Genomic DNA, 17,695 nt, shown 5'->3' with positions numbered 1-17,695 from the left:
CTTTATTTTTTTAGTAGTGACTTAAACAAGTTGGAAATTTATTTATCTCTTACATATAGGAAGCCTGAGCCAAGTAATATGGGGCTGCTATTACAACTCTACAACATTAGGGTTTTAGGATCCTTCTGTCTTGCTTTCCCACTAACCTTAACACACATCCTCAAAGTCCAAGATGGCTGCCTGAATTCCCACCACAATTCCACATTTACAGAATTACCATTTAATATACCACTTTCATTTACATTTTATTCGCCATAATTTGTTTGCATGATCACACCTAACTATGCTGGACGCTCAGAAATATCTTTTAGCTAGGAAGCACTGTTTCTTAAAAAACAACAGCAGCAACACCAACAACAAAAAGAAACATTGCCATCTCCTCAATTAGTACTCAAAAGGTCTCCAGATTTTTGATCTTTATAAGGAAAGCAGACTGCCACATCTTTCTGCTGTAGAGCAGGTGGTGGTTTCAAACCACCACACTTTATGTCAGCAGCTAAGGGCTTACCTACTGTACCACCAGAGCTGCTTGACTGGGATCAGGACCCTAAAAGTAAACTTTTTTTCAGTTAAAATAGTTTCAGGAAGTTCCTATTCCTGATATCTAAGATTTTTCTTCTTCTTTCCATAAAGGTTTTTCAAACTATGGTGTCAATGACAAAAAGTTTAATAGATAATCTGAATCCTCTTTTTTAGTGATTTCTTTTCATTACTATATTATAAACAAACATAAAATTCAATTCTCCTTAGATTATCTATAAGGATATTGAGCTGCCAAATCCAAGATATCAGTGATTCGAGGGTGGTAATAGCATTTCCTGACCTACCCATTAGAATTTTCTGTGGCATTACATAACTTTCTGCCTTACAAGTTCCAGCCCCTATAAAGTATTTGGTTAAGCACATTTTGATTTCTTTCCTCTTGAAATTTAAATTTTTAAGTTTAATGTTTTATTTTTCATCAGAAACCACCACCCATCTGGTCCACAATTTCCTCATGGCATTTTTCACTTCCTTATTCCTGAAAGTATAAATCAAAGGATTGAGCAAGGGACTTATGAAGGTGTAAACTATGGCCACCATCTTGTCGAAGGAGAAAGAAGATGGAGGTCGGGCATACACAATTATGCATGGGACAAAGAATAAAATCACTACAGCAATGTGAGATCCACAGGTGGAGAGAGCTTTCAGCCGTCCTTCAGAGCTATGAGTTCTTAGTGAGAGCAAGATGACAAAATAGGAGATGAGCAACAAGGAGAAGATTATGATGCAAATAAACCCACTATTGGCAACCACCAAAAGGCCAAGGATGTGAGTGTCAGTGCAGGCAAGCTTCAATAATGGGTACAAATCACATAGGAAGTGATCGATAACATTGGGGCCACAGAAGGGCAGCTGAAAAGTAAAGACAATTTGTATCACAGAATGCAAGAAGCCCCCTGTCCAGGCTAACCCCATTAGAATGCCACAGAGCCTCCAGTTCATGATAGAGGGGTAGTGCAATGGTTTGCAAATAGCCACATAGCGGTCATAGGCCATGGCGGTGAGGATAATCACCTCCACTCCAGCAAAGAAGTGCTCAGCAAAGAGCTGGGTCATACAGCCCTTGAAGGAGATGGTTTTCTTCTCATAGAGGGAGTCCACAATCATCTTTGGTGCAAATGCAGAGGAATAGCAGGCATCCAGGAAGGACAGGAAGGCCAGAAAGAAGTACATGGGGGATCCCAGGAGTGCCGGGCTGCTGACAATGGTCACTACAACTAGCAAATTGCCCCCAACAGTGGCCATGTAGCAGAACAAAAATACAACAAATTCTATTTTTTGAACACTTGGATTCCATGAAAGACCCAAGAGGATGAACTCAGTTACAAAGCTTTGGTTTTGCATATTTCAGAGGAAAAGGTGGAAGCTACCATAGTAACCATGTAGAATCTGAAATTAGGAGAAAGATGTTTGTCTCAAATGAGTTTATGATATTAGCAGAGTATTCAAAGTATTGGTGAATCCATTACCAAAATTATTTTAAGTGCTTTGTGGTTGTTAAAAATACAAAATTAGAAATTTCTTGAGCCATCAGCCGGAACTTAAATTCTTTAAAACTCTTTAAACTCTTTAAAACAGTCAGAGTTTCAATATGTGGGAATGGAAACATTCATATGTGGTACGGATGACAAATAGTTTTTAAAGTGGGTGCCAGCTTTGACTTGTTAGGAGTGGCTACCTAGAGTGAAAAGTTGAGGAAGATTCTGAAGTACATCCAAGCTCTGAGGAAAGAAGGACTATAAAGTACTAGTTATTCCTCCCATTGACATGGCATGGGAACCAGGATGACTCGCATGGGAAATGTATCTCTCTCCAGGAGACTGCCTTACCTACAAATAGAAGAACAGATAACATGCATTTTAAGAGACTATTGGAAATCATGCCTACTCCCCCAAATGTTTCTTTAAAAGTTTGAGCTGAATGTGATCTTTAAGATGAATTACTTCATTCCGTATAAAAAATAAAGTCCAATGGAAAAAGTGCCTAACAGTATGCTTAAAGAAAATGATCATATATTAAGTGTTGTTTTTTTTTTAAATTCATCATTTTAAAATGAAAACTGAAACTGACAAAAATAATAATACCTACTTTAAAATGTTCTGCTTATGAATAAGTGAAATAACGCAAGGAAAGCAATTGCTCAGTGCCTAGTTTCTAGGATACAGTCCATATTAGATTTTATTATCCCCAATAGCCCTAATTGGGGAGGTTAATTCAAAAAATTAACAAAAGGTATATCTAGGATTTTCTGGCTCCAAATCCAAAGTCCATTCCACTGGATCGATAACAAGCAATGAGAATGTTTCTTTTCTGGGAGAACTTCAGAGCAAGGATGGCCTTTCTACAGTCTCCACACACCTCTCAAGGTTAAAACCTTCTGATTCATTTGTTCATGCTGAAATTAGACACCTCAGGGAAAAGAAACTCCACATGATTTATAATCAGAAGGTAATGGCCCTACCATATACTTACATATCAAATACATATACAAAGGGCAACAACCATGGAAGTGAAGAATAGAAACAACATATTCAACATAAGCCAGTCTGAAGACTTTAGTTATTCTTAACCAATTGTTTAAATAATGTGACCTAACATGATCAAGTACAACTCCACAAGGTACATTCATTTCAAAATTACATAACATTATTGTAAAACAGTTCATACATTGCTTACCAAAGCATCTCACAAGACTCTGATGAGGGCTAAGTTTGAAAATATGAAAGTGTTGCTTATGGCAAAGAACTGTTGTTTCAAGCTGTGGTCATTATTATCTCACTCAATAAAAAAGCAGCTTTCCCCATAGAAAACATTTCTATGACTCAACCAGATAATTATTTCAACTTCTGACTTCATTTTCCGTAGGTAGACACAGCTTTGAAGGATGAGTGTCTCTTTGTTTGTACCTATAATAGAAATTCATCACTCAAATCATTTACATAATTATATATTTGCTAAAGAGATGAATAAAATACTTGTGGGGCTTATATCAGTAAACTGATTTTGTTGAATGCCACTTAGAATTGACAAATAAAACTAATTAATATACAATTCTACAGGTTAATGTCATCTGTTTCTTTGCATTTAAACAACCATTTTCCTTATTTTCCCAGGGACCTAGGCAATCCTAAATTGCGCCAGCACTGTTAACTACACGCCCAGCTGCAAGCTGTTACCCAGAAACAAACAAACAAAAAAACATAAAACAAACCCAAAAGGGTCATTGGGTCTGTCAACAAACATATCTTAAAATATAAAGATTATCAATAGAAAAAAGGGTTAACCTAACCACAGAAGGCCAAACCACAACAGGTCAGTTTATTTCTCAGGATCCATAGGGATTCAAACACTAAGAGACTGTATCAAAGGGGTAGGACTGAGTGCTTTAAATTGTTGGATGGACTGTGGAAGTGCCTACCAAAACTAAGTAACAATTTACCCCAGGAAGCGAGTTATAGATCTACCCAATATCACAGGTAGCTTACATCACAGAAAGCAATTATCCTATGACAGACCCTGGACCCCTGAACCAATAGACCAAACTGTTAGAAAAGATAAACAAGAAAAGTTCACCCAATCATGATCTTAGTTCTTTGTATTTACTTAAACCAAAGATAGTTTGTAAGTAATTTTCTTTTAGGCAATTATACCAATGGCTGTGAAGAACCCCTAGAATCACTATTACTCATGATGAATCAGCACCTGTCAAAATTGTATAAAAAGCACTTATTGATTATCCTTCTTTGGATTTTGGTTTGTTTGTAGCCTGAGTACTTGCAGCCAATTTCCCTTTTTTGTTCTCTGATATGTCACAATAAAAGAACTCTTTTGCAGAAGGCTTTAGTGAAAGTTATCACTCTACAACAGATGTAGGATTCAACAGTGGTCAGTTTAGCCTAGGAAAAAAGTAAGGGAGACAATGAAGTGCAATAAGTAAGAACATGAACTCCAGGCTCATGCAGGCTTGGGTTCAAATCCAAGCTCTTCTATTTAGTTATGTCTCATGGAACAACTTACTTCAAATCCTTGTTTTCCACTTCTGAAAAGTGAGCTAATAAGAATGCCTATTGATAGAATCAGATAACACAACACACATAAATACATTCAAGCCCCCAGACCACTGACACAGAGAATTGTCAACATTTGTACTTACACTTAATTCCTCCTTTACCATGAACAGAGCTGACAAGTGCTTTTACTGATAAACTCTTTGACTCTTTCTTTTATTACTCTAAAAATGGAAATTATTTTATTTGGTCACAGTGTAGTTATGCCAATTTTTTTTTTTTTTTTTTTTTAACACATAGCACTTTTAAATAACCTTTGTAATCCCTTAGTACCTGTCAAACACACAGGAGTCCACTTCTACTTCAGGCAGCTTCTTTATACAAAGAAAATCAAGATGTCTGTAAATTAATTGATCCTAATTTATATTAATGATTACATAATTTTGAAAATGCAAAAATGTGAATTATAAATCTCACCATATATCATGTTTTGTTTTTTTTTTTTAAATTCTGGTGTTGCCAATCTCATATTCTTTGTGGAGAAAAGTCCATCCAGTGGCTGGATAAAATGTGAATGCCATTTCCAAGTCTTATTTCTACATCTAAGAGAGAGAGAAAGTCTCACAGGCACACAAGGCAGAGAATGTTCCCCACTGCTTCTCAAGTGCTATTTCTAATTTGGTGTCATGGAACAAAACACAGAGAAGCAAACCTCTCCTCTTTTATTTCCAACTTCCCTGAGAGGACATGAACCTGTAGAACTGCCTCTAAGTTGCCTCCCAGGGGTTTGAAAAGTTTCAGTCAGCATGATTATCCAAGGCATTTTTACGTGGTTTGAAGTACTTAAGCATTGGCAGAATTGCGAAGTCCCAAATCAGTTGGGAATTTATTTTTTAATCTCCTTTTATAACTACTCCTGAGATTCTATGTGAAGATGTTTTCACTTCCCTTTATGTTCAGGAATATAACAATGTGTATGCTGGAATGGAAATGCCTATGTTCTTACAAAATGCAAGATTTCAGTTCTGGAATAAAGCACAACATCTCTCCACAAGGAGTCAAAAAAATATTTTTAACAATGAGAGCAGTAACAGATTGCTTCTTTGATGATGTAACTGATCCAGTAGAGAGGGAAATACGGATGAAATAAAAGACCAAGGAGATTCTTAGACAAACTCCTGTGTAAGCAGTGAGGAGAGGAAGTCACATGTAAAAGTATAGAAAGACTGGTTGTCTTTGTCAAGGGTCACAGATACTTCATTTACAGTAGCAGTTAAAAGGCGCATATAAGTGAATGGATGCTCATAGACTGATAGATACAGTCGTGGGAGTCTGGAAGTTTTCTTCTGATGGCTTAAATTATCTCAATGAAATAGAATGTTTACCTAATGTTTCCAATTAAGTCTGATTTTTCTCGTAGTCTTTTAGGTGGATATCTTTTTTCAAATTAAAGTATCTTTCTATTTCCACTTTATTAAACTTTTTTATCATAAGTAGTGGTGGATTTTTCATATTTTAATACAGCGGTAATCCTGTATTTTACAAGCTAAGATTAGGAAACCCAAATCCCTATAGGAATCCTGGTGGCACAGTAGTTAAGCATTTAGCTGCTGTCTTAGTTATCTAGTGCTGTTATTACAGAAATACCACAAGTGGATGGCTTTTAAGCAGAAATTCTTTAACTCACAGTCTAGGAGACAAGAAATCTGAAATCAGGGCACCAGCTCCAGGGTAAGGCTTTCTCTCTCTGCCTGTTCTGGAGGAAGACCCTTGGCATCAATCTCCTCCTGGTCTAACAGCTTCTTAGTACAGGAACCCCAGGTCCAAAGGATGTGCTCCAATCCTCATTCTTCATTCTTGGTGGTGTGAAGTCCTCTTCCTCTCTACTCTATTCCCTCTCTTATATATCAAATGAGATTGACTCAAGATACAATCTAAACTTGTGGATTGAGTCCTATCTTATTAACATAACTTCCCCTAATACTGCCTCCCAGCCCCCATGGGCCTGTCAGTCTGTAGTATTGCAGGGGCCTCCATGTTGCTGTGATGCTGGAGGTTATGCCAATGGTATTCAAATACCAGCAGGGTCATGCATGGTGGACAGGTTCCAGCTGAGCTTCCAGGCTAAGACAAACTAGGAAGAACCTGGTAGTCTAATTCCAAAAAGAATTAGCCAGTGAAAATCTTATGAATAGCAGCAGAACATTGTCTAATATAGTGCCTGAAGATAAGTCCCTCAGGTTAGAAATCACTCAAAATACAACTGGGGAAGAGCTGCCTCCTCAAAGCAGAGTCAACCTTAATGACAAAGATGGAGTCAAGCCTTCTAGACCTTCATTTGATGATGTGGCATGACTCAGAACGGGAAGAAACAGCTGCAAACATCCATTAATAATCCAAACATGGAATGTACAAAGCATGGATCTAGGAAAATTAGAAATTGTCAAAAATTAAATGGAAAACAAAAACATTGATATCCTAGGCATTAGTGAGCTGAAATGGACAAGTATTGGCTATATTTTGAATTGGATAATCATATGGTCTACTATGCTGGGAAGGACAACAGGAAGAAGAATAGTGTTGCATTTATTGTCAAAAAGAACATTTCAAGATCTATTCTGAACTATAACGTTCTCGGTGATAGGATAATATCCATACACCTACCAGACCAGTTAATATGACTGTTCTTCAAATTTACCCACAAACCACTAAGGTCAAAGATGAAGAAGTTAAAGATTTTCACCATCTTCTGCAGGCTGAAATTGACCAAACATGCATTGATAAACACTGGTGATTGGAATGTGAAAGCTGGGAACAAAGAAGAAGGATTCGTAGTTGGAAAATATGGCCTTGGTGATAGAAATGATGTCAGGGATAGCGTGACAGAATTTTCAAGACAAATGACTTAATTCATTGTAAATACCCTTTTTTTTCAACAACATAAACAGTAACTATACACTTGGATCTCACCAGTGAAATACATAGGAATTAAATCGACTACATATGTGGAAAAAGATAATGGGAAAGCTCAATATCATCAGTCAGAACAAGGCCAGGGGCCGACTGTGGAACAGACAATCAATTGCTGACATGCAATTTCAAGTTGAAGTTGAAGAAAATTAGAACAAGTCCACAAGAGCCAAACTACGACCTTGAGAATATCCCACCTGAATTTAGAGACCATCTCAAGAACAGATTTGACTCACTGAACACTATTGAACAAATATCAGACTAGTCGTGGAATGACATCAAGAACATCATACCTAAAGAAAGCAAAAAGTCATTAAAAAGACAGAAAAGAAATAAAAGGCCAAAATGGAGTCTGAAAATTGCTCTTGAATGTTGAATAGCTAAAGGGAAAGGAAGAAATGATGAAGTAAAAGAGCTGAACAGAAGACTTCAAAGGTTGATTATAGAAGACAAAGTAAAGAATTATAATGACACGTGCAAAGAGCTGGACATAGAAAGCCAAAAAGGAAGAATATGCTCAGCATTTCTCAAGCTGAAAGGACTGAAGAAAAACTTCAAGCCTTGAGTTGCAATATTGAAGGATTCTACAGGGAAAGTAGTAAGCTATGCAGGAAGTATCACAGGAAGATGGATAGAATACACAGTCGTTCTACCCAAAAGAACTGGTCTATGTTCAACTGTTTCAGGAGGTAGCATATGACCAGGAATAGATAGCACTGGAGGAAGAGGTCCAAGCTGCACTGAAGGTATTGGTAAAATTAAGAGTCCAGGAATTGAGGGAATACCAATTGAGATGTTTCAACAAATGGTTGCAGTGCTGGAAGTGCTCATTCATCTATGCCAAGAAATCTGGAAGACAGTTAGTTACCTGGCCAAGTGACTAGAATAGATCCACAGTTATGCCTATTCCAAAGAAAGCTGATCCAACTGAATGCGGAACTTATTGAACAATATCATTAACATCACACACAAGTAAAATTTTGCTGAAGAGCATTCAAAAGTGGCTGCAGCAGTACATTGACACAGAATGGCCAGAAATTCAAGCAGGATTCAGAAGAGAACATGGAACCAGGCACATTATTGCTGCTGTCAGATGGATCTTGGCTGAAAGCAGAGAATATCAGAAAGATATTTACCTGGGTTTTACTGACTATGCAAAGGAATTTGACTGTGTGGATCATACCAAATTATGGGTAACATTTTGAGGAATGAAAATTTGGAAACAATTATGCTGATGAGGAACCTGCACATAGATCAAGAGGCAGTCCTTTGAACAGAACAAGGGGATATTGCTTGTTTTAAAGGCAGGAAAGGTGTGCATCAGTGTTGTATCTTTTCACCATTCTTATTCAATCTGTATGCTGAGCAAATGAAACAAGAAGCTGGACTATACAAAGAAGAATGGGGCATCAAGATTGATGAAGACTCATTAACAACCCACAATTTGCAGATGACACAACCTTGCTTGCTAGCATGAAAGACACTTGAAGCACTTACTGATGAATATCAAAGACCACAACCTACAGTATGAATTGTGCCTCATCATAAAGAAAACAAAAATCCTCACAACTGAACCAATAAGCAACATCATGATAAATGGAGAAAAGATTGAAGTCAAAGATTTCGTTTTACTCGGATCCACAATCAACACCCGTGGAAGTAGCAGTATTAGAAGCAAGGATGGCGAGACTATGTCTCACATACCTTGGACATATTATTAGGAGGGAGCAGTCCCTGGAGAAGGACACCAGGCTTAGTAAAGTAGGAAAAAAAAAAAAAAAAGGATCAGTGAAAAAGAGAAGACCCTCAACCAGATGGATTGACACAGTGGCTGCAACAATGGACTCAAGCATAAGGATTTTGAGAATGGCGCAGGACTGGGCAGTGTTTCGTTCTGTTGTGCATAGGGTTGCTATGAGCTGGAACTGACTCTAGGGCACCTAACAACAACAACTTAGAGGATGCATAGAACAGATAAAAAATTTGTGAGATCTAATCGATAGGTAGTATTACATGAATGGTCAGAACAACTCATGTAATAGAAGATTTAGATTCTGAGCCTACTTAAACGAGACAGAAATGTATTTTCCTCTCACATAAAGGAAGCCTGGGGCAAGTTGTATGGGGCTGGTATGGCAGCTCCACAACATCAGGATTACAGGCTCCTTCTGTTTTGCTTTTCTGCTAACCTAAACACATCCTCATGGTCCACCATCACTGCTTGAATTTCCACCAAAATTCCACATTCACAGAATTACCATTTATATTATGACTTTCATTTCCATTTCATTGGCCAGAACTTAGTCATGTGGCCACACCTAGATACATGGGATGTTGGGAAATGTAGTCTTTTAGCTAGGCAGTAGTATGTCTTTAAAAAAAAAAAGGAGAAAACAAAACAAAACCTGTTGCCATCCAGTCGATTCTGACACATATCAACCTTATAGGACAGGGTAGAATGCCCCCTTCGGTTTCCAGGGTTATGGTCTTATGGAAGCCAACTGCCATATTTTTATCCTGTGGAGCAGCTTTGCTTCATAGCCAAGCATTTAACCATGGTGCCACCAGGTCTCCTTATTTATGTGTCTAGCTAGTACTATAAATGGGAGTTCTATTACTAAAAGGGAAGAGAAAAACAGGTGTTATGGACTGAATTGTGTCCCCAGAAATAGGTGTTATAAATCCTAACCCCAATACCTGTGATTATAATCCAATTTGGGAATGTGTTTTCTTTGTTGTGTTACTGAGGCTGTATTAGTGTTTGCTAACCCAGATTCACCTGTTGCCCTTGAGGGGGTTCTGACTCATAGCGACCCTACAGGACAGAGTAGAACTGCTCCATAGAGTTTTCAAGGAGTGCTCAGTGGATTCGAACCGTCAACCTTTTGGTTAGCAGTCGTAGCTCTGAACCCCTACGCCATCACAGTTTGCATTAGTGCAGGGTGTATCTTAAATCAATTTCTTTTGAGATATAAAAGAACGGTCTGAGCAAGCAACAAAGCAAATAGAGTTGGGGGAAGATAAAAACCATGCCACATGAGATGTCCAAGGAATAGAAGCTGAAAGTCAAAAAGACCTCCCTCTAGAGCCAGAAGAGAAAGCCTTCCCCCATAGCCAGCACCTTGAATTCAGAGTTCTATCATCCTAAACTGTGACAAAATAAATTTCTCTTTGTCAAAGCTGTCCACTTGTGGTATTAGCTGCAGCAGAGAATTAAGTCAATAAGACCTCTGCCTCACCATGATTGCCTCAGATCAGAGAATGGCAAACTATACCCTAAAGGCCAAATTTGGTTTTCTACCTACTTTAGTTGTTTTTTCTTTCTTTTTTTTTTTTTTTAAATTGTGACAAGTATATTTATAACAAAACATTTGCCATGTCAACAATTTTTACACTTACAGTTCAGTGATATTTGTGTTGTACAACAATCACTATTATCCATTTCTAAATGTTTTCATCATCCTTAACAGAAACTCAGTGCCCCCTAAGCAATGACTTCTCATTTTCCTCTCCTTTCTGCCCCGGCAACACTAATAAACTTTACACACTTGCCTATTTTGTAAATATTTCATATAAGTGGGATCACATTATATTTGTTCCTTTTGTAACTCACTTATTGCAATCAGCAGAATGTTTTCCAGCTTCATCCATGTATCAGGACTTTACTTCTTTTTATGGTGAGTAATACTCTGCCTTACGTATGTAACACATTTAGTTTATCTATCTGAGCCTACTTTTAACACTAGGAAAATTACCCAATAGATCAAAAATATTTAAGATTAGGAATCTCATTTTGGTCCCTCCAGTTATTGAATTCTATAAATGAAATAAGGAAATGATCATCATAAGGTTCTTACACAGGCAGACTTATCATGCTGTCACATACTTTTTCTTCTTCTTCAACATGGAGCAAGGTGAATAAATATAAAACGAATCCAGGTATTTAATTCTAAAATATTGTAAGCAGGCAGCAAACATTATATTCTACTATAGTTATAACAAAAGTTAAATGGAAACTATGTGCAAAGGTCTCGGTACTAAGTTTCTAGAGTCATCAATAAACCCACAAAAGATTTCTTTTTTAGTTGTTATTCCAATAGAGTTATGCTGATGTCCATGTTCTTTTGGGACTTAACGGTTAAAAAATAATAGGACCCTGCTTATCAAGGCCCTGCCTAGTTCCCATATCTCATACTGTACCAAATTTCCCCTTCCCCTCTGTGTACTGATTACCCAGACCTTCTTAACTTCAGGCTAGTTGCTGCCTTAGGATTTCTGCATAAGCTTTTTTGGGGGGCGGGAGGGGGGGCCTGGGATTCTTTTCCCATTGATTTGTTTTGTGCTCCTTCTGTCTCATCACTCAGATCCTAATTTAGAAGCCACCTCTCAAAAAAGACCAGTGTCCACCTAAATAGAATGCCCATCCAGTCACACGTATACCACTCTATTATAATTTACTAAGAGTCTGTTCTCACTATATGACTTTATTATCATCTTATATATATTTTTGTCTCCTGTATTGGACTGTAAGTTCCAAGAGGAAAGCAAAGCTGATTGTCATATAGACCACCGTATACTCAGCACAAACTCAGCAATTAAACCTCAATAATGAATAAACCTGGTGGTTAAGGAAAATTGTTGGCAGTTGTTATAGCTAGATAACTATTGTACATATAAATTTTGTACTTAAAAATAAAAATATTGATTTAAATGGTGTGCTTTGTTTCAAATACTATAACTGATCATTACAATTATTGTCATCATATATAATCACATATTTGTCTTAATAAGAAAATGATAACAATGTAAAATCCTGCTATGACCTTTGACTTCCCATAGACCTAGTCAGGGGAGACCTTTAGGAAAGAAACAGTGTCTCTCTGGTGACAGCTTTTCCACAACAGGATCATTGAGAAAATAAACACCCTTTGTATTTAGAAACCCACATCTAGAAGGTAACAGCAGGAATCATTCCCAAATAGTTAAAAGTAAAATAGGTCAATATCATTTCTCTTGTCCCATATCTGTTGCCAACAAGTTGATTCTGACTGACAGCAACCTTATAGGACAAAGCAGAACTGTCCCATAAGATTTGCTAGGCTGTAAACTTTATAGAAGCAGATTGCACACCTTTCTTCCCGAGAGCAGCTGGTGGATTTGAACCATCAACCTTTCAGTTAGCAGGTGAGTACTTAAGCAATGTGCCACCAGGACTTCTTTCTTGTCCAATAAAGAATGTATAACCTCATGACACAGGCACTGTCGTTGTTGTTGTTGTTAAAAAAAAAAAAAAAATTTTTTTTTTTTTTTAGGTGCTCTCAAATCAGTTCTGGCTCATAGTGACCCTACGCACAACAGAACGAAACACCACCCGGTACTGAGCCATCCTCACAATCATTGTTATGCTTGAGCTCTTTGTTGCAGCCACTGTGTCGATCCACCTCTTTGAGGGTCTTCCTCTTTTCCGCTGACCCTGTACTCTGCCAAGCATGATATCCTTCTCCAGGGATTGATCCCTCCTCACAACATGTCCAAAGTATGTAAGACGCAGTCTCGCCATCCTTGCTTCTAAGGAGCATTCTGGCTGTACTTCTTCTAAGACAGATTTGCTCATTCTTTTGGCAGTCCATGGTATATTCAATATTCTTAGCCAACACCACAATTCAAAGGCATCAATTCTTCTTCCGTCTTCCTTATTCATTGTCCAGCTTTCACATGCATATGATGCTATTGAAAATACCATGGCTTGGGTCAGGTGCACCTTAGTCTTCAATGTGACATCTTTGCTCTTCAAAACTTTAAAGAGGTCCTTTGCAGCAGATTTACCACGTGTCTGTCAGTTTGTCGTACTGTGGGGGCTTCCGTGTTGCTGTGATGCTGGAAGCTATGCCACCAGTATTCAGATACCAGCAGGGTCACCCATGGAGGACAGGTTTCAGTTGAGCTTCCAGACTAAGACAGACTAGGAAGAGGGACTGGCAGTCTACTTCTGAAAAGCATTAGCTGGTGAAAACCTTATAAATAGCAGCGGACAAAGACACTAGATTCTAAAATCTCTTGAGTCCTGCATGAGCGACTCGTAGTCTGTTTCTGTAAATGATAACAAAAGGCTCTGGAGAATTAACCATATGGGGCAGCTCTACTCTCTCCTGTCGAGTTGCTATGAGTTGGAATAAACTCGACAACAATCAGTTTGTTTATTTTTTTTTTGGAGTGGCCTCCATATTAAATAGCACACCACTAAACTGAGATTATGCTTGCCTTCAAAAAGGACACTTTGTAGCAGAAAAACCAAGAGAATTCTAACTCCTTAGGTGTTTATATGTATTTATCTTTCCCAATTTTTCCCAACCATTGAATTTAAAAAGATTAAAAATCAACATCTAAGTCTCTTTTAGACTGACACTTATTGAATAATATTTATTAAGCATCTGCTAGTTGACTAGAGGAGTCCTTAGTGGTACAAACCATTAATGCTCTCTGCTGTTAACCAAAAGTTGGAAGTTTTAAGTGCACCCAGAGATGTCTCAGAAAAAAGGACCTGGCAATCAACTTCCGAATAAAAATCAGCCTTTGAAAACCCTACAGATCACAGTTCTACTCCGACACACATGGGGCTGTCTTGAGTCAGAATCAACTCCATAGCAACTAGTTAGCTGATTGGAAGTGTATGAACCACTAGGTTTACAAAGTGAATGAATAAACACGATCCCTGTCCTTACAATTACGATTTTGTGGAGAAAACAGAGAAAATAAAAACACACTTACTTATAAAGGAAGTACAGTTTCTGCTTATTTATTGTAAGGATATAAATGGGATGGAAAGCTAGAGAATAACTGAAAGAAATTACTAGAGACAAGACTTCTTGAGGAGGTGGGTGGTCATCTGAAAATGAAATTTTATATGCATATATATATAGGATTGAGCCAGATGAAGCATCTGCAGAAGGAGATGCCATCAGACGGAAGTGTGAGAACAAAAGCCATGAAGTGGGAAAAGCTCGGATTCTCCAAAAATCAGTTAAAGAGAAAAGAAAGACAAAGGGGAATAGAGCCTTGTGAAAATGTGAAAATGTACTGGAGAGGTAGGCAGCAATGTGGTTAGGCAGAGTACTGCAGTGTCTTGAGCAGATTCGTATACTTAAAAGATGTCACTTAGTATTGTACATGCAAGAGATTTGATTGGATGGGGAGCATGAGACCTCACTGTACCTACAGGAAAAATTTGTTCATGCCATGGAAGATAGTGACAATCCAGGATTTGTTGCCTCTTCCAGAGTTTCTTCATGGCATTTTTCACCTCTGCATTCCTCAGGGTGTAGATCAAGGAATTTAACATGGGTGCAACAATGGTAAAGGACACAGCCATTGCTTTGTCTATGGGATAAGTGGCCACAGGTCTTACATACAAGAAAATGCATGGCACAAAGAACAAGACAATCACTGTGAGGTGGGAGCCACAGGTGGAGAGGCTTTTCGCCGCCCTTCAGAGCTGCAAGACTTCAGGGAGCAGAGGATGACCATGTAGGAGGCAACGAGGATAAGGAAGATGGTCACACACATCAACCCACTGTTGAGGATGACCAAGAAGCCCAGCATACAGGTATCCATGCAGGCCAGTGTCAGCAATGGAAATAAATCACACATAAAGTGATCAATGACATTGGGACCACAGAAGGGTATTTGGTACATGAAGAGAAGCTGTATTGTTGCATTCATGGACCCACCTACTCAGGCCCCTCCCAGCAGCAGGCAGCACACCTGAGAATTCATGATAGTCATGTAGTGCAGGGGCTTACAAATGGCCATGTAGTGATCATAGGCCATCACGATGAGAAGGATGATTGACACCCCACCAAAGAAATGTTCTGCAAAGAGCTGGATCATGCAGCCTTCTAGGGAGATGGTAGCACTCTCAGAGAAGGAATCCACAATCATCTTGGGAGCTATGACGGAAGAATAGGTGGCATCCATGAGTGAAAAAGAAGGAAGGAAAAAATACATAGGTGACCTCAGACTCTGACTTGCAGTCATAGTTACCACAATGAGTAAGTTTCCCAGTACAGTGGCCACATACATGATTAGAAACACAGAAGAAAATATTTTCCGTAGCTTTGGGTTCTTTGTAAGACCCAAAAGAATGAATTCAGTTACATCGTTTTGATTTTCCATTTACTGTAGGCTGATGTAAGCACACAACTATGAGCTGGAAAATCTGCAAGAGCAATTTTTTTAATTAGTGTAAAAATTTTATAATACAAATGCAACATTCGTCAATTCAATATTTTTCACATGTACAATTCACCGATAGCAATTACATCAATCGTGTTGTGAAACCATTACCAATATTCGTTGCCAAATTTTCCATTCCATTAACAGAAACTCAATGCTTCCTAAGTAATGATTCCCCCTTTCATCCTCTCTCTTGCCCCTGGTAGCTATTGTTAAACTCTGATCTCTATGCATTTGCCTATTCTGGGTGTTTTATATTAGTCAAAGGACATACAACATTTGTCCTTTGCAAAAGCAATATTATTATTTCTTTTTATTTTGCTTTAGGTGAAAGTTTACAGCTCAAGCCAATTTCTCATTCAAAAATTTATACACATTTGCAAACCTCACAATGTGTCAGCAATATTATTTTTAATTGATAATCACCAGGTGTTAGGCATTTTTTGTGCCCCATGTCATACCCTCTTGACCTATCTTTCCAACTTTTCCCCTCGCAACCAGCTGTTCACACTTATAGCCTGACAGTAGTTTGATTCTACAAATTGATCCAACACTACCTCCCCTCACAGTCACATCTGTTGCTTTCTGTCCATGCACTTGCTGCTTGAGATATTTTGGAGACCCCGATACATCATTCTCACGCAAACAGACACTTAGAAATGTGAGAGATTTCACACTCCAGAGGGAAACTCTTGATCATTTGGGTATAGGAGCCAGTAGATAAATGGTAACCAGCTTAACTCAACCTTGGGTTAACTTGCTTTCCTTCCCTCTTTCACTCTTCTCAGTTCCTCCTTTCTGTTTCCCGGAATAAACCACCTACATAGAAGCTTTTCTCTCAGCCTCTTCTTGGGGCCCAAGCTAGGATGCTGACCTTTAATCACTAGACATCCAAGAACTTGGGAATTTTCATTCATTTATTTCACATATTTATTGAGCCCCTTGAATGTGCTATTTGGAAAGCCTACAAGACAGAGAGGCCATATCCCAAGGAATCTCTACTTATTAAGGCCTATCCTCTGCTCCTCCCATCTACATTTCTTCCTTTTCAAATTGGCTTAGTGTTGTCATTGTTATTATTAATATCATTATGCATTTATATTATTCAATGAGTCTTTACTATGTCTCAGGCAGTAGAATATCCTATGAGATATTTTTGTCATTTTAGAGTTAAGATACTGAAGCTTTTAAAAAAAAAAACTTAAAAAAAAACTCCTTGCTATCAAATTGATTCCAAGTCATAACAACTCTATAGGACACAGTAGAACAGCCCCATTTGGTTTCCAAGGAGCCTGGTGGATTTGAACTGCTGAACTTTTGGTTAGCATCTATAGCTCTTGGGGTGAAAAAATGACATCAAGGTCATCATATAACTAGTAAACACAGAAGCCAGATTTTTCTGGTTCTAAAATCATTTCCATTAAGAAGTTATATGGTATCTCTTACTGTAGTATCAAGTGCACAATAGGTATGAACCACTGTTTCATGATATAATTTCACTTTCCTAATAATCCAGTGAAATAGATACATTCTTCCTGTACTCACCAGAACATTCAACAAGTCTACAGTAAAGAACATGTTCTGCTTATATACGTTAAGTATCCAGTCCTGAACCTATAAATTACAATGACTGCCTGACTGCCCAATTGTTTCTAGTAATTTCCCAGATGTGCTGATTACAGAAAATAAAACTTAATTCTCTTTCTCTGTTCCAGGAAGACCCAGGTTCACAAAGTGATAGACACCATCTCTGCACATAAGCATAGTGTATATCATTCCTTCCATTCTTCCTTGGGAAGGGGGACTCTCAGATAGAACAAAGGGATCTAAAGGTGAACCAAAGTATCAATAAATCAACTCATTTATTTATTTATTTTTAATTTATTACATGCTAGCAATGTGTTTGGTCTGCTTTATGCATTATCTCTTTTTTTTTTTTTCCG

The 17,695-nt window shown here is 38.0% G+C and overlaps 1 protein-coding gene and 1 pseudogene across 1 annotated transcript; both read right to left on the bottom strand.

Moving 5' to 3' along the window:
• Nucleotides 1-761: 761 nt before the first annotated feature.
• Nucleotides 762-1,887, bottom strand: LOC100671141 (olfactory receptor 4C15-like). The gene has a single exon (XM_064289092.1). The coding sequence runs from the start codon at nucleotides 1,885-1,887 to the stop codon at nucleotides 952-954; it is 936 nt and encodes a 311-aa protein (XP_064145162.1). The 3' UTR covers nucleotides 762-951.
• Nucleotides 1,888-14,661: 12,774 nt separating this feature from the next.
• LOC100671999 (olfactory receptor 4C6-like) lies at nucleotides 14,662-16,768 on the bottom strand (annotated as a pseudogene).
• Between the last annotated feature and the right edge of the window lie 927 nt (nucleotides 16,769-17,695).

This window comes from Loxodonta africana, chromosome 7 (assembly GCF_030014295.1).
Source record: "Loxodonta africana isolate mLoxAfr1 chromosome 7, mLoxAfr1.hap2, whole genome shotgun sequence".
NCBI classification, from domain to species: domain Eukaryota; kingdom Metazoa; phylum Chordata; class Mammalia; order Proboscidea; family Elephantidae; genus Loxodonta; species Loxodonta africana.
This window is presented reverse-complemented; position numbering and strand designations above follow the sequence as displayed.